This window comes from Peromyscus eremicus, chromosome 19 (assembly GCF_949786415.1).
Source record: "Peromyscus eremicus chromosome 19, PerEre_H2_v1, whole genome shotgun sequence".
Lineage (NCBI taxonomy): Eukaryota > Metazoa > Chordata > Mammalia > Rodentia > Cricetidae > Peromyscus > Peromyscus eremicus.
The window spans coordinates 54,898,963-54,917,609 of NC_081435.1; the positions used below are offsets into that span (position 1 = coordinate 54,898,963).

General features: G+C 44.8%; 2 protein-coding genes across 3 annotated transcripts in view; both read left to right on the forward strand.

Annotated features, from left to right (window-relative positions):
- Positions 1-18,647, forward strand: part of Gnal (G protein subunit alpha L) — a 129,161-nt gene that overhangs the window by 104,936 nt on the left and 5,578 nt on the right. For both annotated transcript variants that reach the window (XM_059245976.1, XM_059245977.1), the window contains exons 6-10: positions 11,835-11,889; positions 13,488-13,561; positions 14,366-14,424; positions 14,773-14,893; positions 17,467-17,597. In XM_059245976.1, coding sequence (XP_059101959.1) covers positions 11,835-11,889; positions 13,488-13,561; positions 14,366-14,424; positions 14,773-14,893; positions 17,467-17,597 — 440 coding nt within the window. The remainder of the gene's footprint in view (positions 1-11,834; positions 11,890-13,487; positions 13,562-14,365; positions 14,425-14,772; positions 14,894-17,466; positions 17,598-18,647) is intronic.
- Positions 6,181-7,571, forward strand: Chmp1b (charged multivesicular body protein 1B). Its single transcript, XM_059245978.1, has one exon. It carries the CDS (start codon positions 6,312-6,314, stop codon positions 6,900-6,902), a length of 591 nt encoding a protein of 196 aa, XP_059101961.1. The 5' UTR covers positions 6,181-6,311; the 3' UTR covers positions 6,903-7,571.

The window sequence follows — 18,647 nt, forward strand, 5'->3', positions numbered from 1 at the left end:
ATCCTTCATAACTTGCCTAGGACTGGCAACCGTTCTCACGCAGTGCCCAGCACAATCACCTCGTTAGCCAGAGCCGCTGTGGCTTACAGATACTCCATCCCTTTTGTATAGTGAATAGATGGATGAATATATCTACATAAGTTCCATAAGCTCCTATCACACAAATGGACTATCGTCTAGGGGTTAGCTGCTCATTTGGAATTACTTTGGGGGAGGGAGGTGACAATATTTTTTATTTATTCTTTGGAAATTTCATACATATATGCAATATATCATGATCCTATCCATTCTCCACTCTCTCTCACAGTCTCCCTAAACCACTCCCCCATGTCCCTCCCAATGTTTTGTTCTCCATTTTAATTTATTTATTTTTACCCAGACTGAGTCCCAGCAGTATGTGTAGCCCTGCTGCTTCACCCCGGCCTAGACCATGACTGAGCACATCGTGGGTGGTCTATCCATGTCAACTGAATGGCTGTTTGTATCATCGTCGTCGGGCTTTTCCTCCCTCCTTCAATGTCTTAGTCCACCATGTTCACGTCTACAAAAGTAACGTTTCTATAAAACTAACCTAGTTAGAGGCACCGTGTCTGCTTACAGCATCATTCATAGTCCTTCAAAAAATAGAACCACCCCAGCGTTCATCAACTGGTAAACGATTAAACAAAATGTGATATGTCCATAAAATGAAATGTTCCTCAGGAATAAAGAGAATGAGGTCATCTGGGCTGTGGGAGGAGGGATGGCTAGTGTCGGTAAGGGGTAAGGGAGTGAACTCAGCACGGGTAAGGTCAGGGTCTGATCCCTAGGACCACAACATAAGAAAGAATGAGGTTGTGCTCCATGGCCGTCTTTACAATAGAAGTATTTACTGCTGCAGGAACAATGGAAAGCTGTAATGATACCTTATATAAGTACTTTCCCTCTTTCCAGCAATGTAGTTAGAGTTTTGAGAAAGGATTTTACAGTATAAGGAAGCTGCTCTTTGAGAATTTCACACATTGAAGAAAGCAATCTGAGAGAAGGGTTCCCTAGGCTGGTTACATGTACCAGTTATTAGGATAAAATAACTTTATTATAGAAAATTCCATTGATCACATAATGAGGGTCTCTCATATCGGTGGTTAAAATTTGAGAAATAGGTATTATCCTATTATGATAATAAAATGAGATAATGAAATCAAAACACAGCTTCGATTTGCTTGGGAACCACACTGTTCAAATGGGATGCCCTTATTTCACATTCTATTTGATATTAATAAAAATTTAGTGCTTGGCATTCTCTCTGGGAATAATAAATATACGATCCCTAAGCTGGCTGCCTTTCACAGGCAGTAATTGCTAAGGAAGAAACTGCTTTGCTGTGACTTTCTAATAAGATGTGAGCAGTGGCTATATATATCTTCTAAGATAGAAAAGACCTGAGAGATCATTTTGCCAAAAAAGGTAATTTTGTATTGTTTTCAACCGAACATATTTAATGGTGCTTCATATCTCTTAAGAAAGTAGCATGAAGTTAACGTTGACACCAAGGTCAATTCCCCATCCTGGTTCTTTCTAAACTAGGATGTGACCAGAACAAATGACTGTGCGGCTGTCCCTTTGTATCCTCGGGCAGCTGGTTCTGGGTCACACAGATGCCAGACTCTCTGGCTACTGAAGTTCCTTCTGTATTCATAAAATGACAGAAGTGTTTGCACAGACCACGTGCATATCCTCCTACGTGCTAAAGCATGCCCAGGTGACTTGTGATGTCCATGTGAGTGTAAGTGCCATGTGAGTGGATGTCAGGGGAGGAAGACAAGGGAGAAGCCTGTGCATGTTCACCACAAACTCGGTTCCTTTTTTATTATTACTAAATAAAATAATAACCATCGCTCCACAGTTGACTAAAACACATGTGGAGAATAGAGCAGATGCCTATTCTCCCTCCAGGAGTACATACACACTTAATTCTCAGAGTATTCATGGGACATCTTCCAGCAGATGGGAACTTCTGGGGAAGGAAACTGTAACAGATACAGTCCTGGGCTGCTAAAGAAAAGAACAGAAACCTTCCAAGGAGCCAGAGCCAATGAAGCATGGCTGTGACTGTTTCCTTATTTTGGTTCACGTAAATGCATTGAAAATTTTGCAGTTTCGGTTAGTGTAGTAGAAATTCAATTGCTTTTCAGTTCTCTTTTTACCCCCCAATGGCTTCTGTAAATCTACTTCCTGTACTGTGACTTACTGGTTCATGTTGCATTCGACACATTGGTGTAGGATGGAGGAAGTGAGCTTGCTTTTTTTCTGGGCCTTGCTCAGGCTAGGAAGCACTACACTGAGCTCAACGCCCATTCCCAGCCGGGACCTGGGTTTTAGTTATTCCTTCAGAACACTTCCCTAAGCTCTTTCGCCTCTCTCACCAAGTTCATTGAGAATGCTTGGCCGGCACCCATGGGCCTTTCCATGAAAAGACGCTCCAGGGCAAATAAAATAGTCTGCTTAATGAGATATTGTAAATTGCTCAGGTTTGCCAACTATCCTTGTCCCCTGTACTGCTCATCTAGCCTGGAGCCCAATCAGTATTTGTGAAATACAGGCCTAGAAGATTCCAGCACACCTCTACCTATCACCATAGGAAGGTACTCATTATCTTTTAAACACCCCCTGCCCAGCTGGATATACAGAAAAGAACACATGCCAGTCTAAAACAGACCCCGAAGATCACCTCCACTAGTGGAATGGAAAGAATGGGAAACGCTTTCAGATGTGTTGGATGCAGATGTAGATAAGAGCATACTTGGAAATAACTCCTGAGGCTCTGACTCGAACATCTAGACGGATAGGTGTGTGTGTAAGTGGGGATGAGCACAGAGGTCAGTCTCTAAAGAGCCACCAAATGGTCTTACCTCACAAATTATCCGGTGCCAAGGAGCCAGCTGTGTGAGAGTCTCGGAAACAGAATAAAAACTTGCGGCAGTAATGGGTGCCTAGGTATTATAGGTCATGTTGGATTATGGGGTAGCCATGGAAGAGAAGAAGCAGGTCATGGGGTACTAGGTTCATTATTCAGGGCGAGGAGAGCACTTGCCAGGGACAAAGTCAGCCTTTTCTTCCTCTGCCAAACTGCTGTCGATGGACATAGGGTTCCTGGACTCCACCCACACTGGGAAGTGCAGCTGTAGTTACTGAGTACAGCTCCTTTAGTGCCTGTTTCAAACTTTCCATCAACCTTGCGATCGCTACTACTCCTCAGTCTTCTCCAGGAAGCGACTGCTCAGTCAACTCACTTTTCTAGGATAAGTAACATCATTTGTTTTGTTACTGTTGCGTTTAGGTTTTTGAGACAGATTCTCATTCAGTAGTCCCGGCTAGCTTGTTACTTTGTATCTTCCTGCCTCAGCCTTCCAGATAGACACCACCACGCCTTGTTTTGGGCAGTGCTGGAGATCTAACCTACAGCCTATGGATGATAGGCAAGCACTGTAACATCCTCAGCCCTGAGATATCTTTGTTCTTCTTATCTGCATTGGATTAACTTGTTACCGCTCCTGGGGGTGTCATGGAATCTGATGTTAACGTTTAACCAGAGTTGTGGTTTCTGCTGAGTTTCTTAGCTCCATAGGCCTAGGTTTCCTCACCTGAAAACTGGAGCTATTAATAGTGTCTACCTACTTTTGTGTGACGATAAAATTAGTTTATTTATGGAAAGTGCGGAACAACCTTAGCAGTTAAGCATTTAATAAGTAGTGGTAGTCATTAGCTCCGTCTGTCAGAGTGTCTCATGACTGTATTCCAAACCATCCCACCTAATTAGAATTTGTTATGAAGAAAGCTGTAGGGCTAGGATGTAGCTCAGTGGTTGTCTGGTATGCATGAAGACCTAGATTCTATCCCCAGGTCCGTGAAAAAAACAAAGAGGAAGGGAGAGTGAAAGTGAAGAGGCAGGAGTTGGAGATCACTGATAAGGAACTTGTTTGTAAACTGCAAGAAACGCCAGGGATCTACAGGGAGGCGAGTAGGCTGAGGGTGAGCAGAGAGCCTCAAAACACCCTCTATTCTCACTTTTGATACATTTATAGATGACATTTCTAGAAAAGCTTCCTTGGAGGAAGAGCTTTGCTGAGGATGGGGGCGGGGAGTCCCAGTCAATAAAGCTTTCTTAGACACACCACCTGTGCCCACTGCACAGTGGGAAAGCAGAACAGTGCTCCCTCCTGTGGGGTAGTTAATGTCACAGCAAGTGTGGACGAGGCATATGTCCTATGCTATGGCAACCTTACAGAATTCAGCTGCCCCACCAAGGTAGAGAGCCTGGGAAGGCTGGATGGGGGAGGGGACCTCAGTTGGTGCAGGTATGAGGAAGAGGTCCCCTGTCCTCCATCTCTCCTTTGGTCCAGTGACACAAATCTTGAGCAATTTCCATTCTTCAGTCTGGTTTGACTGGTACAGGAACAAAACCTGCCCTGTAGAAGAGGGTAGCCTGTGTGTTCTGTTGCAGAGAACAGTCATGTAAGAGAGAACTGTGTTGTGGGGAAATGCCCTTGGCACAGGCACACTTTGATGGACAAGCTATCACCTGAGTGATGTAGGACCCTGGGTTAAAATATTCTCTAAACAGAATTTGCTCACATATTCAGTATCTTCTAGCTCATGAGGGCAGTGGGCTTTCTGCCATCCTGTTATTGCTGTGTGGGAGGAATGTTTGTAAAGGAAAGTTACAGCACACATTGCTGCCGTGGAAAGCCCACATTTTTTTTTAAAGTACCTACTAGGCAGTGACAAGCTTGATGTATGCATGCCAGTGTGTGTCTCCGCACCTCACCATTCTCTCCTGCGTAATCTAAAATGGCAGCTAACCTGTCAGAATTCAATGTGAGCAAAGCTTCTTGGATATTTATAAAACACCAGAAAGACAAAATCATACCAGCAAAAGATGGGTCTTTGTCACTGCTCAGAAACAGGAGGCTTTGGGATGGCAACTGCCAGCAGCTCCCCTGTAAACTGAGCTACCAGCCAGGGTGTGGAGTTCGGTCAGGAAGGAGGTGTTATGCCCAGATAGCAGGGACCCCAAAAAGACCACCACAGAGGCCGAATCCCATATGTAAAAGCAAAGAGCCTTTATTTCAAGCTCCAAGCCTGATCTCTCTGTCTGTCTGATGAAGCAGTCTGAGCAGAGAGGCCCGAGCCCAATCAGGGTAGGGTTTTATCATAGCAGAGGTTTTGAGAGGATTTCTAGGGTTCAGGACCCTGATTGGCTGACAGTTGTCTAGAACAGAAATAGGTGAGTGCTAGACTCAGGGACATCTGGCCATCCCTTATCTAAATGGCTGGAATGTTTAGAATGTCAGGCACTTCCCCTTAGATGCAGGCCCTCCCTGGGTGGAGGCAGCGTATGGCTTTTCCTGGGTCTGGGTGTTACCTGCCAGTGAGCCTGTCACAGAAGCTGTGTGTATGGACCTCTAAGCCTGTCATGGCAGCTGTGTGGACAAGCTGTTCTGGGCCCCCCACAGAGACATCTGAACTCCTGTGCAGATTGCTGGCAAAGGCCAAGTCACAGGCCCTGGACAGCTTTGATCTTCCAGGAATGGATTCGGGTTCCCTGAGAAAGTGGAGGTTCCCTTTGTGCATAAAGAGGAGGGGGGAAGGGGTCTTGCTATTTTGCAGCATTTTAGCGCAGCGCCCAAACATTCCTCCCTTGCTGGAGCCTGGATTTTTTGTTTGTTTGGTTTGGTTTGGTTTGGTTTTTTGAGACAGGGTTCTCTGTGTAGCTTTGGCACCTTTCCTGGAACTCATTCTGTAGCCCAGGCTGGACTCGAACTCACAAAGATCCGCCTGGCTCTGCCTCCTGAGTGCTGGGATTAAAGGCGTGCGCCACCATCGCCCGGCGCCGGGATATTTGTTTACATGCAGGTCTGGACACATCCCGTCTTCTTCGGTAGCTACACTCCCCCAAAAATAAAGTGCCTGTGAGCGCTGGCTTTATGAGTTTGCTCCTAATTTTGCTGCTTTAGAAACTAAGCCGAACGTCACGAAAGACACAGGCAGGTAAACTCCAGCAACGAAGGCACGGGAGCCTAGGTAGGCGGGGCCTGGCGCTGTCCGTCACTCGGGCACCGCCCCCCGGGCTCCGCCCTCCCATAGGCCGGGTCCTTCTCCAGCGGGCCCCACCCGGCGCCGAGTTTGACGTCACTGTCTGCGCCGCGCGCCGTAGGTACAGGAAGTGGGATCAAAACAAAGGAGCGCCGGCTGGAAGCGGACCTCCTGGAGCCGGTGTCTGCTGCTTCGCCCCCGGCCCACTCCACGAAAGCCGCACAACCGTGGCCAACATGGAGAAACACCTGTTCAACCTGAAGTTCGCGGCCAAAGAACTGAACAGGAGTGCCAAAAAATGCGACAAGGAGGAAAAGGCCGAAAAGGCCAAAATTAAAAAGGCCATTCAGAAGGGCAACATGGAAGTTGCGAGGATACACGCCGAAAATGCCATCCGCCAGAAGAACCAAGGGGTGAATTTCTTGAGAATGAGTGCGCGGGTGGATGCGGTGGCTGCCCGAGTCCAGACCGCGGTGACGATGGGCAAAGTGACCAAGTCCATGGCCGGTGTGGTTAAGTCGATGGATGCGACGTTGAAGACCATGAATCTGGAGAAGATCTCTGCTTTGATGGACAAATTCGAGCACCAGTTTGAGACCCTGGACGTCCAGACGCAGCAAATGGAAGACACGATGAGCAGTACGACGACGCTGACCACTCCCCAGAACCAGGTGGATATGCTGCTCCAGGAAATGGCTGATGAGGCGGGCCTCGACCTCAACATGGAGCTGCCGCAGGGCCAGACCGGTTCCGTGGGAATGAGCGTGGCTTCGGCTGAGCAGGATGAACTGTCCCAGAGACTGGCCCGCCTTCGTGATCAAGTCTGACTGCAGAAGCTCTCCGAGGTTTACTTTTGACGCGCTCTCTGCGTTTTAGAGAGGTGCCCTAGAATTGTGCCAGAATACCGACCACTCTTCCTTCTAAAAACCTTTGGGTTTACAACCTTCTCCAGATAGGATAAGGAATTCCAGTTTTCCTCCACCTCTAACTGGATTTTAAAGTTCTTTATAGCTTATGATGGTGTGTATTTTTTTATAGCTGCTTTTTAACGGAACCGGTTAATTTGCTGTATATGAATCTAGAAAAATCGGCAGAACTCTAGTCCTCATGTATTCCGTTTTCACTTAGAATCATCAGATTGAAGTTTATTTTTAGTGTGGTTGATGATACATAGACTACTGACAAGTGGTACAAAAAATTAAATGAGGAATGAGTACTTTACTTACAAGTTTGTAAACACTTTGTTCAACTTATTCGGTGGGAAATACTCTTTCTGTATATCATTTGGTTTTCTTTGTTTTTTTTCTATCAAAGAAAGACTATAATTGACTATTAATTTATTCTCATAACTTATACTAAAGTTACCGTAGAAGATTTTTGAAAATACTCGTTTTGCATCCTGTTAGTTCATATAATAATGGAGTTTGTATAACTGGGAAAAAATACCACATAATTTATTACCAGGAAAAATTAAAATTTGTTCATTTATATTCTAATTTACTAAGAATTCTTAAGGCTTAACATTTGATAATTTCTAGTTGTTTGCTAATGAAAGGCGATCTTTATTGACTTCTGATCAAACTAATGTTCATCAACATGGCAGTCCTATTACATGCCTAACATTGCCAAAGAACTGCCGATTGGTCCAGGTAAATCCTGGAACTATGTCACTATAGGTTTTGTTTTTATTTAATAACCAAAAATATAAATAAAATTAGAACAGCCTTTTTAAGTTCTAATTATTTGTATGTATTATTTTGTCTTAAAGCAACAACTCTTTTAAAACCTCAAAAAGCATAAGTAATGCTGTAGCTCTGCAACATTAGCCAACGAACATTTAGCCAGCTGGAAGTCTCTGACCCAGGAGTGAGCCGGGATTAGAAGGAAAGAGAGAGAGGCTAGAAGCCTCCACCACCATCCGCCTTCCTATTTTACTCTGGTGGAAAGCAAAGCAACTCCCACTTTCTCCCGCCTTCAAACACAGAGAACAAGTGTTTGCTTGGCACATACATTAATCTAAGTTAAATACTTACAAAGTTTGTTTTATTTAATTTCCCCTTTTCCTGGTTTTTTTTTTTCTACTAAGAGAATTCCAATATTTCAGACAAAAATAGAGCCTCTACAGAACTCTGAAAAATCCATTATAGTGTGGTTTCCTATGTGACTGAGTGTTAATGAAAATAAGTGCAAGCCTGCACAGATGAGTACTAAAGCTGTGTGTGTGTGTGTGTGTGTGTGTGTGTACATACTTACACATTTTTTTTTTTTTTTGATAAGTGCTCTAAGGGACACCTTAACCGCCTAGTTTCCTCTCAAAGGACCTTTACCAGACATGTTTTCTCATATACACAGTTGTGCTGAGTCAGGCGTGTGTCGGTAAAACCTGTGCCTTCATCCTTTAGACTGGAAAACCTTGATTAATTACACAACATTGAAAAAATAGCTTAGTATTGACTCCTTGGTAAATTGAAGACCCTTTTATACTGCAAATATTTCCATCAAAATATATTTTGTGAGATTGAACAATACTATATATGCTTAAACTTTCTTAAAATATGTTCATTTCATACTATATAAATGTACATTTTTATGACTCATAAACATTATTTTCAAACATTACAGGCCCGTGAATTATTTGCTCACTTTTAAAATTGATGTAGTTTTAATTTTTAAATCATGAAAACTGGATGAATATATTTTAAAGGATGTATTATTACATGTGAGTATGGATCTCAGCATAGAGTGTATATTTAGCATCCTAGAGACCCTGGGCTAGATCCCCAGCACCACACAAAGGGGATGGGGGGACAGGAGAACTCAGAGGTAGAGTTAGTTCAGAGAGCATGCTATTTTTCAAAAGTTGGCCTCAAACCTAAATTTTTATCTTGGTAGCTTGGCATTTTCTTGAATATTCCTGGGAGCCTTGGTATTCTTACTCTGGATCTTTTCTAAGCTGGGTTTTAGAATTAATGGGGCGGGGGGGGGGGGGGGGGGGGGGAGACGAGACGAGACTGATGTGCAAACTCAACTTTCCTCTATTAGTTTATTTTAGTGCGGGGGGGGGGGGGGCAGATATGTGTAATTGGAGAACATTCTAACCAGAACTGTTCTTTCTATTGCCTTTGATTGGGGGGCAGCGGGAGGAACACTAGTCTGGCCTGGTGACCTTATTAACCCAGTCTATATGTAATCACTAGTGAAGGATTTCTCTGCGATACATACAACATCCTCCTGGGGGCGTTTGCTGTCAAAAAGTATCTCAAAACTCGCAGCAAAATCTACAAAGCAGGGGACATTAAGCAGACTGGTGATGGGCCTATTCCTTTCTTTTCTTTCCCTCTGCTACTTCCTGGTCTAATAAACTATCTGCCCAGTTTCCCCAAGTTCATTTTCTACAGTTACATTCTCAGGCCAGTGGGGAGCAAGCCAGACAGAATCTGGTCATACAGTAGGCTCCTGAGAATGTCTCAGATTCATAGCATTGCTTGTATATGACAGTACTCAGAGTTCCCAGGTGACCACAGGCAGACTGTTTATGTTGATACAGTGAGCACAGACCCAAGCCCTGGTACTCTTTTACCATGTGGATATTTTTATTCATCAGTACTTTTATCTTGTAGGTAAGCATCATGATTCAGAGGAATATTTCTTACGTCCCTCAACAGTTATAGCTTGCTCTTTTTTTTTTTTTTCCAACAAAGAAATTATTTCAAATGTGGATTGATGACAGGTAGTTGGTGGTTTTCCTCAGATCCAGCAGTCTAATTACAAAAGATCCCCAACAACCTCTCCATGACTGTCCTTGTCCTAGCTTGTCCCCACTTCTTGACCATCTTCATGGCCACCAACTTTGAGTTATTGTAGTAAAAACCCTCCCGCCACCATTCATGCCTTCAGCTGTCGCTGGAAAAACTGAAAAATAGCAAAGCCAGTTGGTGGGGCAGGGAGTCATTGTTTGTTTTCTGTGCTGGGGTTTAAACCCAGAGCCTCATACACACTACATAAGCATTTACCACTGAGCTATATCCCCAGTCTTTCCTCTCCCCGCTACCCCCTACTTTTTAATTTGGGACAGAATCTCACTAAGTTTCCAAGCTGGCCTTGAACCCACTTTGTAGCTCAGGCAAGCCTTGATCTTGGAATGCCTCTGCCACAGCCTCCCTAGTAACTGAGATTACAAACAGCACCAGGCTCAGTCCTCCTTAACACAAGTGGTTTTTTTTACAGTTGGAGTTTTCTGTGGTTGTACAGCTCTGTGTGGCCTTCTGAACTACAAAGGGACATTTGTAGGGGACGTTCTTGGATGGGCCAGTGTTTTCTGCTTCACACGAAACATCCCACTTAAGGAGAGTGTCACAACTCTGGAAAAGCTTCCTAAGACATCTGTCCAGTTAGGTACAAGCCCCAGCTTGAAGAAGTACTTCTGCAGGTTGCTTGGATCGAGGCTAAGGGTCAGAGCTGGACAGAATTTTGGAAAGCACCTTGGAGAGGAGAGTGAGTCGGGGAGGACCGAGGCGCCTTTGCCTCGCTCGTTGACACCTCAGTCTCACAACCTGAACAGGCTTCAGGAAGGTTCCCCCCACTTCCCTCCCACCACTTCCTCTGGAAGGCAGTGTTTAATTACATCCCTCAAGAACCTCATATGTACTTTCTGTCAACCATATTTCACTCTTTCTCCTTGTAATGATTATCATCCAAGTATATTCACCCACCTGCTCCACCCTGTGTGCACCGTTTTAAATTGGTCGCTTCCTAAGCTAACTGGCTCCAGCCACCAGACTCATATTTAATTTTTAGCTCCTTCCAGCCCTTCCTGTCAGGGACCTTGCTCTCTCAGTTGAGGGAGGAGTTGGATGTGTGTTCCTTCCATGGATGTTTCCTAAGGACTGGGCACTGCACTAAGTGTTGGGGACCCCAGAGTCTCCAAGACAAAGACTTGTACTTCTGGGTCCTACGCTTTTTGACTGAAAAGAAATAAGTAATGTCAATGTGTGACAAGTGCTCCTGAAACCTGAAAAGCTGGGCCTCATGACAACAGGTGCTGTCTGAAACAGGGTCTTACCTCTGAGAGCGGGAGGAGGAGGTGACCGGCTACCTAGGAACAGGAAAGACTTAAAAGATGGCACCATGTTGACTCACTGCCACACCCTGCACAGGTCTGGTCGTCCTGTCTTTGAACTGCCTTACACTGAGAGCTGCTGCTGGGCCTGTGCCCATGAAATCTGCAGCTACTCTCTCTCTCACCTGCACACACTCACAACCATCCTTCCACACCCTCACACCACTGTTCACACCGACATCTTCTCATTCACACACTCTTATTCTCACAAACATGCAAACATAATTACAACATATAGTCATTCTCGCGCATGCTCAGACTTTCATGCACCTTTATATTTTTGTTCCTATTAGGACAGTTGTTGCTTTCTGGTTTATATTAACGTTTTGTCTTAACATGTGTTACAACTCTTTTTCCTACCAGCTTGCCCATGGAAGGGGAGTTCATTCCCCCTCCCAGTTTCCAAGCAGCCACTTCTTCCAGCCTTCTAGGACTGGAGAAGAGGGAGGGCGGAAGGAAAACAGAGAGGAAAGAACAGAATGTCAAAGTCAAACAAAATGCAGGCCTTGGCCTCCCCTTGAGACAGACACATAGCAGCACCTGGGCCTGTCCTCGATGTCACTTTGCAAATGCTCCATTAACGCAGCCAAGGCCCTGGGATAAAGGAGCTAGTCTGACCTTGTCCTGGCTTTCCTTGCAGCTTCCTGGAAAGGATTGACAGCGTCAGTCTGGTTGACTACACACCCACTGACCAGGTATGTGAAAGTAAAGCCATCAGAAGCTCTCTGAGATAGTCTGCCAAGAACGTCCCATGATAATTTAGAAGATTCGGGGAAAATCTACTCATAATCACTGTTTCTTGCACCTTGCCATGCTGCCCCTCACATTGGCCCAGCCACTAAGTTCTGAGTCTTCACTCCCCTATCTTGTGCTGTGATGCCTAGTCAAGTCCTTGCCAACGTGAAAGGAAGATTCCATGCAGAGTAGGAGTATGGATTCCCAGGCTTCCTAGGACCATGAGTGAGAAAGCCAGGCCTTCACTTCCCTGTAGTACACTGGGTCCTTTCTGCTTTGGACTCGAGGCTTGAACCCCAGGTACCATAGCACATCTCCAGGTGTGCCACAAGTGTGTCCCTTGGATTGAGCCAGCCAGAAAGCAGAAATGAATGGAAAGAAAGTAAAAGGAGAAAAAAGAGCCAGTAAACCCCACCTAAGATAGTTCACACAAACTAGTCCTCCTAATGTACCCCAAGCATTTGCAGCCCCTGGGGCCTGGGACTTGAACCACATGGAGGCTCCCTTTCCTCTGTGTCTCCTGGAGATCAATGTTTCTCTTTCTTCTCTGGGGTCCCTGTCTTTATGGCTGACTCAAATAGCTTAAAATAATCGTCCAGGACGAGGCTCAGGAGGTTTCTGGGGGAGTCAATGATTTCTGGGGAAGGTAGAGAGCCATTTTTCTCTACTCCTGTAAATAACCCTTCACCCATGCTCCTGCAAGCAACCCTGATTTAAAAAAAACAGGAAAGGCGCAAAGCTGCACAGAGAAACCCTGTCTCGAAAAAACAAAAAAAAAAAAAAAAAACAAAAAAAAAAAAAACAAAAAAAAAACATGAAACTAGAAGGGACTAGTTGGAAGGAGGAAGTGGCATTGGAAGGAGGGAAAGAAAGTAATAGGAGAAAAGGAAACATGCTCAAAATAAATTCTATATATGTACAAAAGTATCATACTCTATAATTAATATATACTAATAAAAATATATCCTACGATGTAACCTGGGCCCTCTAACATTAGGAGAACTCCTCAAAGGTGACCTACGCAGGTGTGATGATATGATTATAAAACAGCAGAAACATCGATCATCTTCCAGAGTGGCTGATTCGTAAATAGCATAATGACACCTGCCCCATACAGGGAGATGTCCGCTCTGTGAAACTGCATAGCTTTCCCATGCCCTTGGGAGCACTTCATCTTGGAGAGAGCAGAACTGTGCAAGGAAGAGACAACAAACCCACTGACGTGAAGTAGCTTCCAGCCCTGAGATCCCTGACTTATGACCGACCCTTCCCAGCAGAGACTTCCAGATGTAGCCACAGGGCATAGGCCAAGGCTCTGTCCCTGAACACTGTGCACTGAGGTTTGGCTGTCAAGTACCAGCAAGATATGGGCATGAATCACTTCCTAAAAGTCTTGAGAGGCATGCACACCCAGTTACTGTGTGAAGGGCCCAACTGATTAACTGGGGGATTTCTACATCTGCATTTTAACTACTCCTCTTTGTCACAATAGACCTTGTCCTTTCTCAGTTACCACACTCAGGTCAGGGCACACCTCACTTCTCTCTTCTTCTACCAGGACCTCCTCAGATGCAGAGTGCTGACTTCAGGAATTTTCGAGACACGATTCCAAGTTGACAAAGTGAACTTTCAGTGAGTACATTGCTAAGAGTGTGTCCCGTGACAGGGATAATGGAAGGACGCCCAGCCTGGTGCCAGCCTCTGGACAGAATGGGAGCCACAAGGCCTTGAGGCTAAAGGGATTGGAATGGGGATTCAGGACAGGCCATGTGAGGCTGGACTCCAGCAAGGGCACTGAGAAGCTCACCCACAGGGAGACACAGTCCAGGAGAGGGGAGCACTGAGCAGGGCAGAGTGAGAAGGGGGGGCCAGGGTCCACCCGATGAGCTGCAGAGAAACTCAGACAGAAAACTGCTTGGGCTATTGAGTCAAAAGACTGAAGAGCCTCACGGAGGGCTGTATCGTCTGCCTGAATGCAGGTGACAGAGTCCTCCTGCCAGGTACTGGACAGACGTACATGGTGACTAGGGGGCTGTGGATGTAGCTGGATCAGAAGGAAGCCCTCCCACTTCCCCAGGGGAAACAGTCTTCTAGTGCTGAGACAAGTTATCAGAAGGACCTGCCCCAGCACAGACTTAGCATGCACTTTGGTACAAGATGTGGTCTGAACTAGAAACCACTGCATCTATTAGGCACCTACTATATGCTCCTAGATACCATGCCAGCTGTTAACTCCTACAACCACAGTGTAGAATGAAAGAGGTAGAGCTGAAGCTGGGAGAGGTTGCATAACTTGTAGCTCAAGGTCAAGGGCTGAGACACATGAGGTGCATCATGAGCAGCTGACCATTCTGACAGCAGAGGAGAAGGGTAAAAAACATGTGCCCTTTACCCCAGTTTCCCCGAATAATCGACGTCCCTGTTTCTCTTCCACAGCATGTTTGATGTTGGTGGCCAGAGGGATGAGAGAAGAAAATGGATCCAATGCTTTAATGGTGATTTGCGTGCTCTGTAGAGGGCTGGGTGCTGGCTCCCACCACTATGTGTAGCTGTGTTTTAGTCGAACTCTAATCGATATGCAAAGGATAACATGGTAAACATAACATGTGAAGTGAATAACCATGTTCCTTCCTTAAATATGAATCTCATAGAGAATTTAAGCATCCCACATTTCCAGTTACCTTTTGGGTAGACCCTTGGTCAAGTGCAGCAATGCCCAGCTGTACATATGACCTAGATCAAGTCATTCTAGATACAATCCCTGGGACCTGAGCCGCCATAATCCCAGAAAAACTGCCATTGTCCATCTAAGACGCTTCTCTTTCCCTCTGTGCCCAACCCAGATGTCACTGCCATCATTTATGTGGCAGCCTGCAGTAGCTACAACATGGTGATCCGAGAGGATAACAACACCAACAGACTGAGGGAATCGCTGGACCTGTTCGAAAGCATCTGGAATAACAGGTGATAAGTCAATTCAGACTCGCCACTGGATCCCAGACCTTTTATCAAAAATGCGTTCAGAAAACTACAGATGTTTTTGTTATTTTGTTGTGTTACTGTTGTTGTTGTTAAAAGTACCCACTTTAGCCAAGTGTGTCAGCACACATGTGTACTCCTAACATTAGGAAGGCTAAATCAAGTGGATCAGAGTTCAAGGCCAGCCTGGGCTACATAGCCTGATATAGATAAAAGAGCTGTACATCACCATGAGCACCTGTAACCTAGGAATAAAATAGGGAGCTGGAGACATGCAGATCCCTGGGTCTCACTGGCCATCCAGCCTACCCAAAACGACAAACTCCCGCTCAAAGGAGAGACCCTGTTTCAAATCTAAGCAGAAAATGTTGGTGGTTTTTTCTTTTGGGGAGCTCACCACTCAGCTCCCAAATAAATCACACACTGAAGCTTATTCTTACTTATAAATGCCCAGCCTTAGTTTGGCTTATTTCTAGCCAGCTTTTCTTGACTTAAATTATCCCATCTGTCTTTTGCATCTGGGCTTTTACCTTTCTCTATTTCTGTATATCTTTCTTTCTTACTCCATTGCTGATTGTGCAGCTGGGTGGCTGGCCTCTGATCTCCTCCTCCTTCTCTGGCTACTTCTTTCTTCCCAGATTTCTCCTTCTATATCTTCTCTCTGCCTGCCAAGCCCTGCCTGTCTTTTCTCCTGCCTTGTTATTGGCCCTTCAGTTCTCTATTAGATCATCAGGTGTTTTAGACAGGCACCGTAACACAGCTTCACAGAGTTAAACAAATGCAACATAAACAAAAGTAACACATCTTAAAATAATATTCTACAACAGAGAATGATTTTGGAAAATATTTGGATATCAGCCTCTGGCTTCCACTGGTTCCTGCTCACGCATGTGCACACACACACACACACACACACACACACACACACACATGTGTAAATCCTAAACTTTAATAAGCCTTTCATCCCATCTGATAGACATACTTAACATGGGGAATATTCTTTGGGAGCTCTTATAAGTGCTTGGTTAGGACTATTTAAATCTGTTATAAAAGTCTCAGGTTATATTTTGAATTCAAAATTAGTTTTATTTGCTTATTTTGGCCTGGTGTCTCTCTACATTACCCAGGTTGGCCTTAAACTCTCAATCCTCTATTCTCAGCCTTGTGAGGTACTTGAATTACAGATATATGCCACCATGCCTGCTTGGTTGGTTTGTTTTAAGAACCCAGTTTAGAATGTTCTCTGGTAACTAGATGGTCTCTTCAATCTGTACCACTCAAAGCTGTAGCACAGACACATGATATTCCCAGAATCCCAAGGGAGCAGACGTGATTATGTTAGAAAGGAATGTTCAACACACACACTCCCCTGCAGACTCATGCTGTTAAAAACCAGGTTCTCATTAATTATTAAGGAAAAAACACCACTAAGGAGTACAGAAAATAAAAGTTGACCTTGAAGATTATTTGTATGAGTCTGGAGAGATTGTTATGTGGTTTAAAGTACTAGCTGCTCTTCCAGGGGACCCTGGAAGATCCCCAGTACTCTGTGCACAAATCCCTGGGTCTGATTCCCAATACTGAAAAAAAAGATTCTAATTTTGTCTTTATTTATAATTATGCATGAGTATAAAAAAAAATCTAGGCATAAAATTATAAAAATCTAATAGTAATTAACATTTGATATAATGCATTCGATTATATGTATATTTTCTATAACTTAAGCTTGTTTGTGTAGTATCTAGAAAATCTACATAAGTAAGAAAAAAACAAAAGGATGCATCTGAGGGGGAGATGGGTGGCATTTACGTTTGTAGTCAGAGTCCTGTGGGCTGATCCCTGGGACCTCCTAGGATTTCAGAGGGCTTTGTTTGTTTGGCAGCTAAGTTCCTTTTGGCTAGACTTTTCTTACCTCACCACCCTGTTCCTGGGCCTCATCCCTTTACCTTCTCATATAACATGAGGGGAGTCTACTTCTGCCCCCCCTCCCCACCCCACCCCCCACCCCCACCCCCCCACCCCCGTGCTAAGAGGAGGTAAGACCAAGGAAGACTGGCTGCCAATTAAGCTCCTCCTGATTGGCTAATGAGTCATGTGGTACTTGAGTAACATTTTAACTTCCCCCATTGGAGTTTTCTGGCCCATTAGACCCCAAAATTATATCACAAGAGTCCAAGTGTATTCATTACATGCCTAGATCTCTGCTTACCAATAAATGTATGTCCCCACAGAGGTTCATCAAGGAAAGAGTAAACTGCCATGTTGGGGTCGGGAGGAGGGGGATTGTCACTGATGGTACAAAGAGTGCAAATAATGGTGTATCAAATGATAGTGAGTCCCCTTCCGGAAGATGGCAGGGTTGGCCCGCTCCCCCACCACCTTTTTGTCTGCCCGTCTTGCAGAGCTGAGGGTGGGGGTGAACGCAGGGCCTCGGACTGGGCAAGCACCCGCCACTGAGCTGCATCATTTGAGTTTCCCTTTCAGTCTGGCAGCGTGGTTGTGACGGGGCTTTCACACGCCGGTGTCGTGAAATCAGCGTGGATTTCTGTTCTCTCTAGGTGGTTGCGGACCATTTCTATCATCTTGTTCTTGAACAAGCAAGATATGCTGGCAGAAAAGGTCTTGGCAGGGAAATCAAAAATTGAAGACTATTTCCCAGAGTATGCCAATTATACTGTCCCGGAAGATGGTAAGATTTCAAAACACAGTCTCTCATACAATTGAAAGAGTCAACTGTTCTTTTCCCATAGTCCTGTAACTCTAAGTCTGGTGAATCTAAGAAATGGCCTCAGATTAAACCATCCTCTCTGCCCGCCCCCCAAGTACTGGGGTACAGAGTGAGTAACCCTGTCCAAAATGCATAGGACCAAAAGTGTCAGGAAGCTTAGGATTTTTTTGAATTTTGGAATGTTTGCTTATCTGGGAGATGTGACCCATATTTCATTCAAAACAAGTCATTGAATGTTGGAATGTATTTGTGTGCACCTCAAATACATAGCCTGAGGATTTTGACTGGCCTGTGACATGAAGTCACCTATAGAAGTTTCTGTCGGGGCTGGAGAGATGGCTCAGTGGTTAAGAGCACTGGCTGCTCTTCCAGAGGTCCTGGGTTCAACTCCCAGCATCCACATGGTAGCTCACAACTGTCTGTGACTCCAACTCCAGGGGTCCAACACTGTCACACAGCCATATGCAGGCAAAATACCAAGGCATATAAAATTAAAACTTAAAAAAAAAAAACTTCGGACCGGGCATTGGTGGCGCACGCCTTTAATCCCAGCACGTGGGAGGCAGAGCCAGGTGGATCTCTGTGAGTTCGAGGCCAGCCTGGGCTACAGAGTGAGTTCCAGGAAAGGCACAAAGCTACACAGAGAAACTCTGTCTCGAAAAACCAAAAACAAACAAAAACAAAGAAGAAGTTTCTGTCTGTGGTATAATGTCAGTACATAAGAGATTAGCCAATGTGGGATATTTGAGATTTTATGTGTTCAGAATAGGGATGCTTGGTCAGTATTCAAATGTCCTACTTAGGATTCTACTTGTAAATGGTTCAGAGTTTGATTTTCTATTAAAGATGGGCCACGTAAAGAAGGGTTGTTTGAGTATGTGACTATGTCATACTAGGTAAGTTCTCTCATACCACCAGCTGGGTCTTTTGTGACCAGCACGTCATTCAAACCCCATACGGTAACCATAGGTGGTGGCTTCTGTAATTTTTTTCATAGAACAGTGATTCTCA

What these genes read in the sequence shown, in the direction of transcription:
- Chmp1b (XM_059245978.1), top strand. Translation starts at nt 6,312, where the DNA reads ATGGAGAAACACCTGTTCAACCTGAAGTTCGCGGCCAAAGAACTGAAC.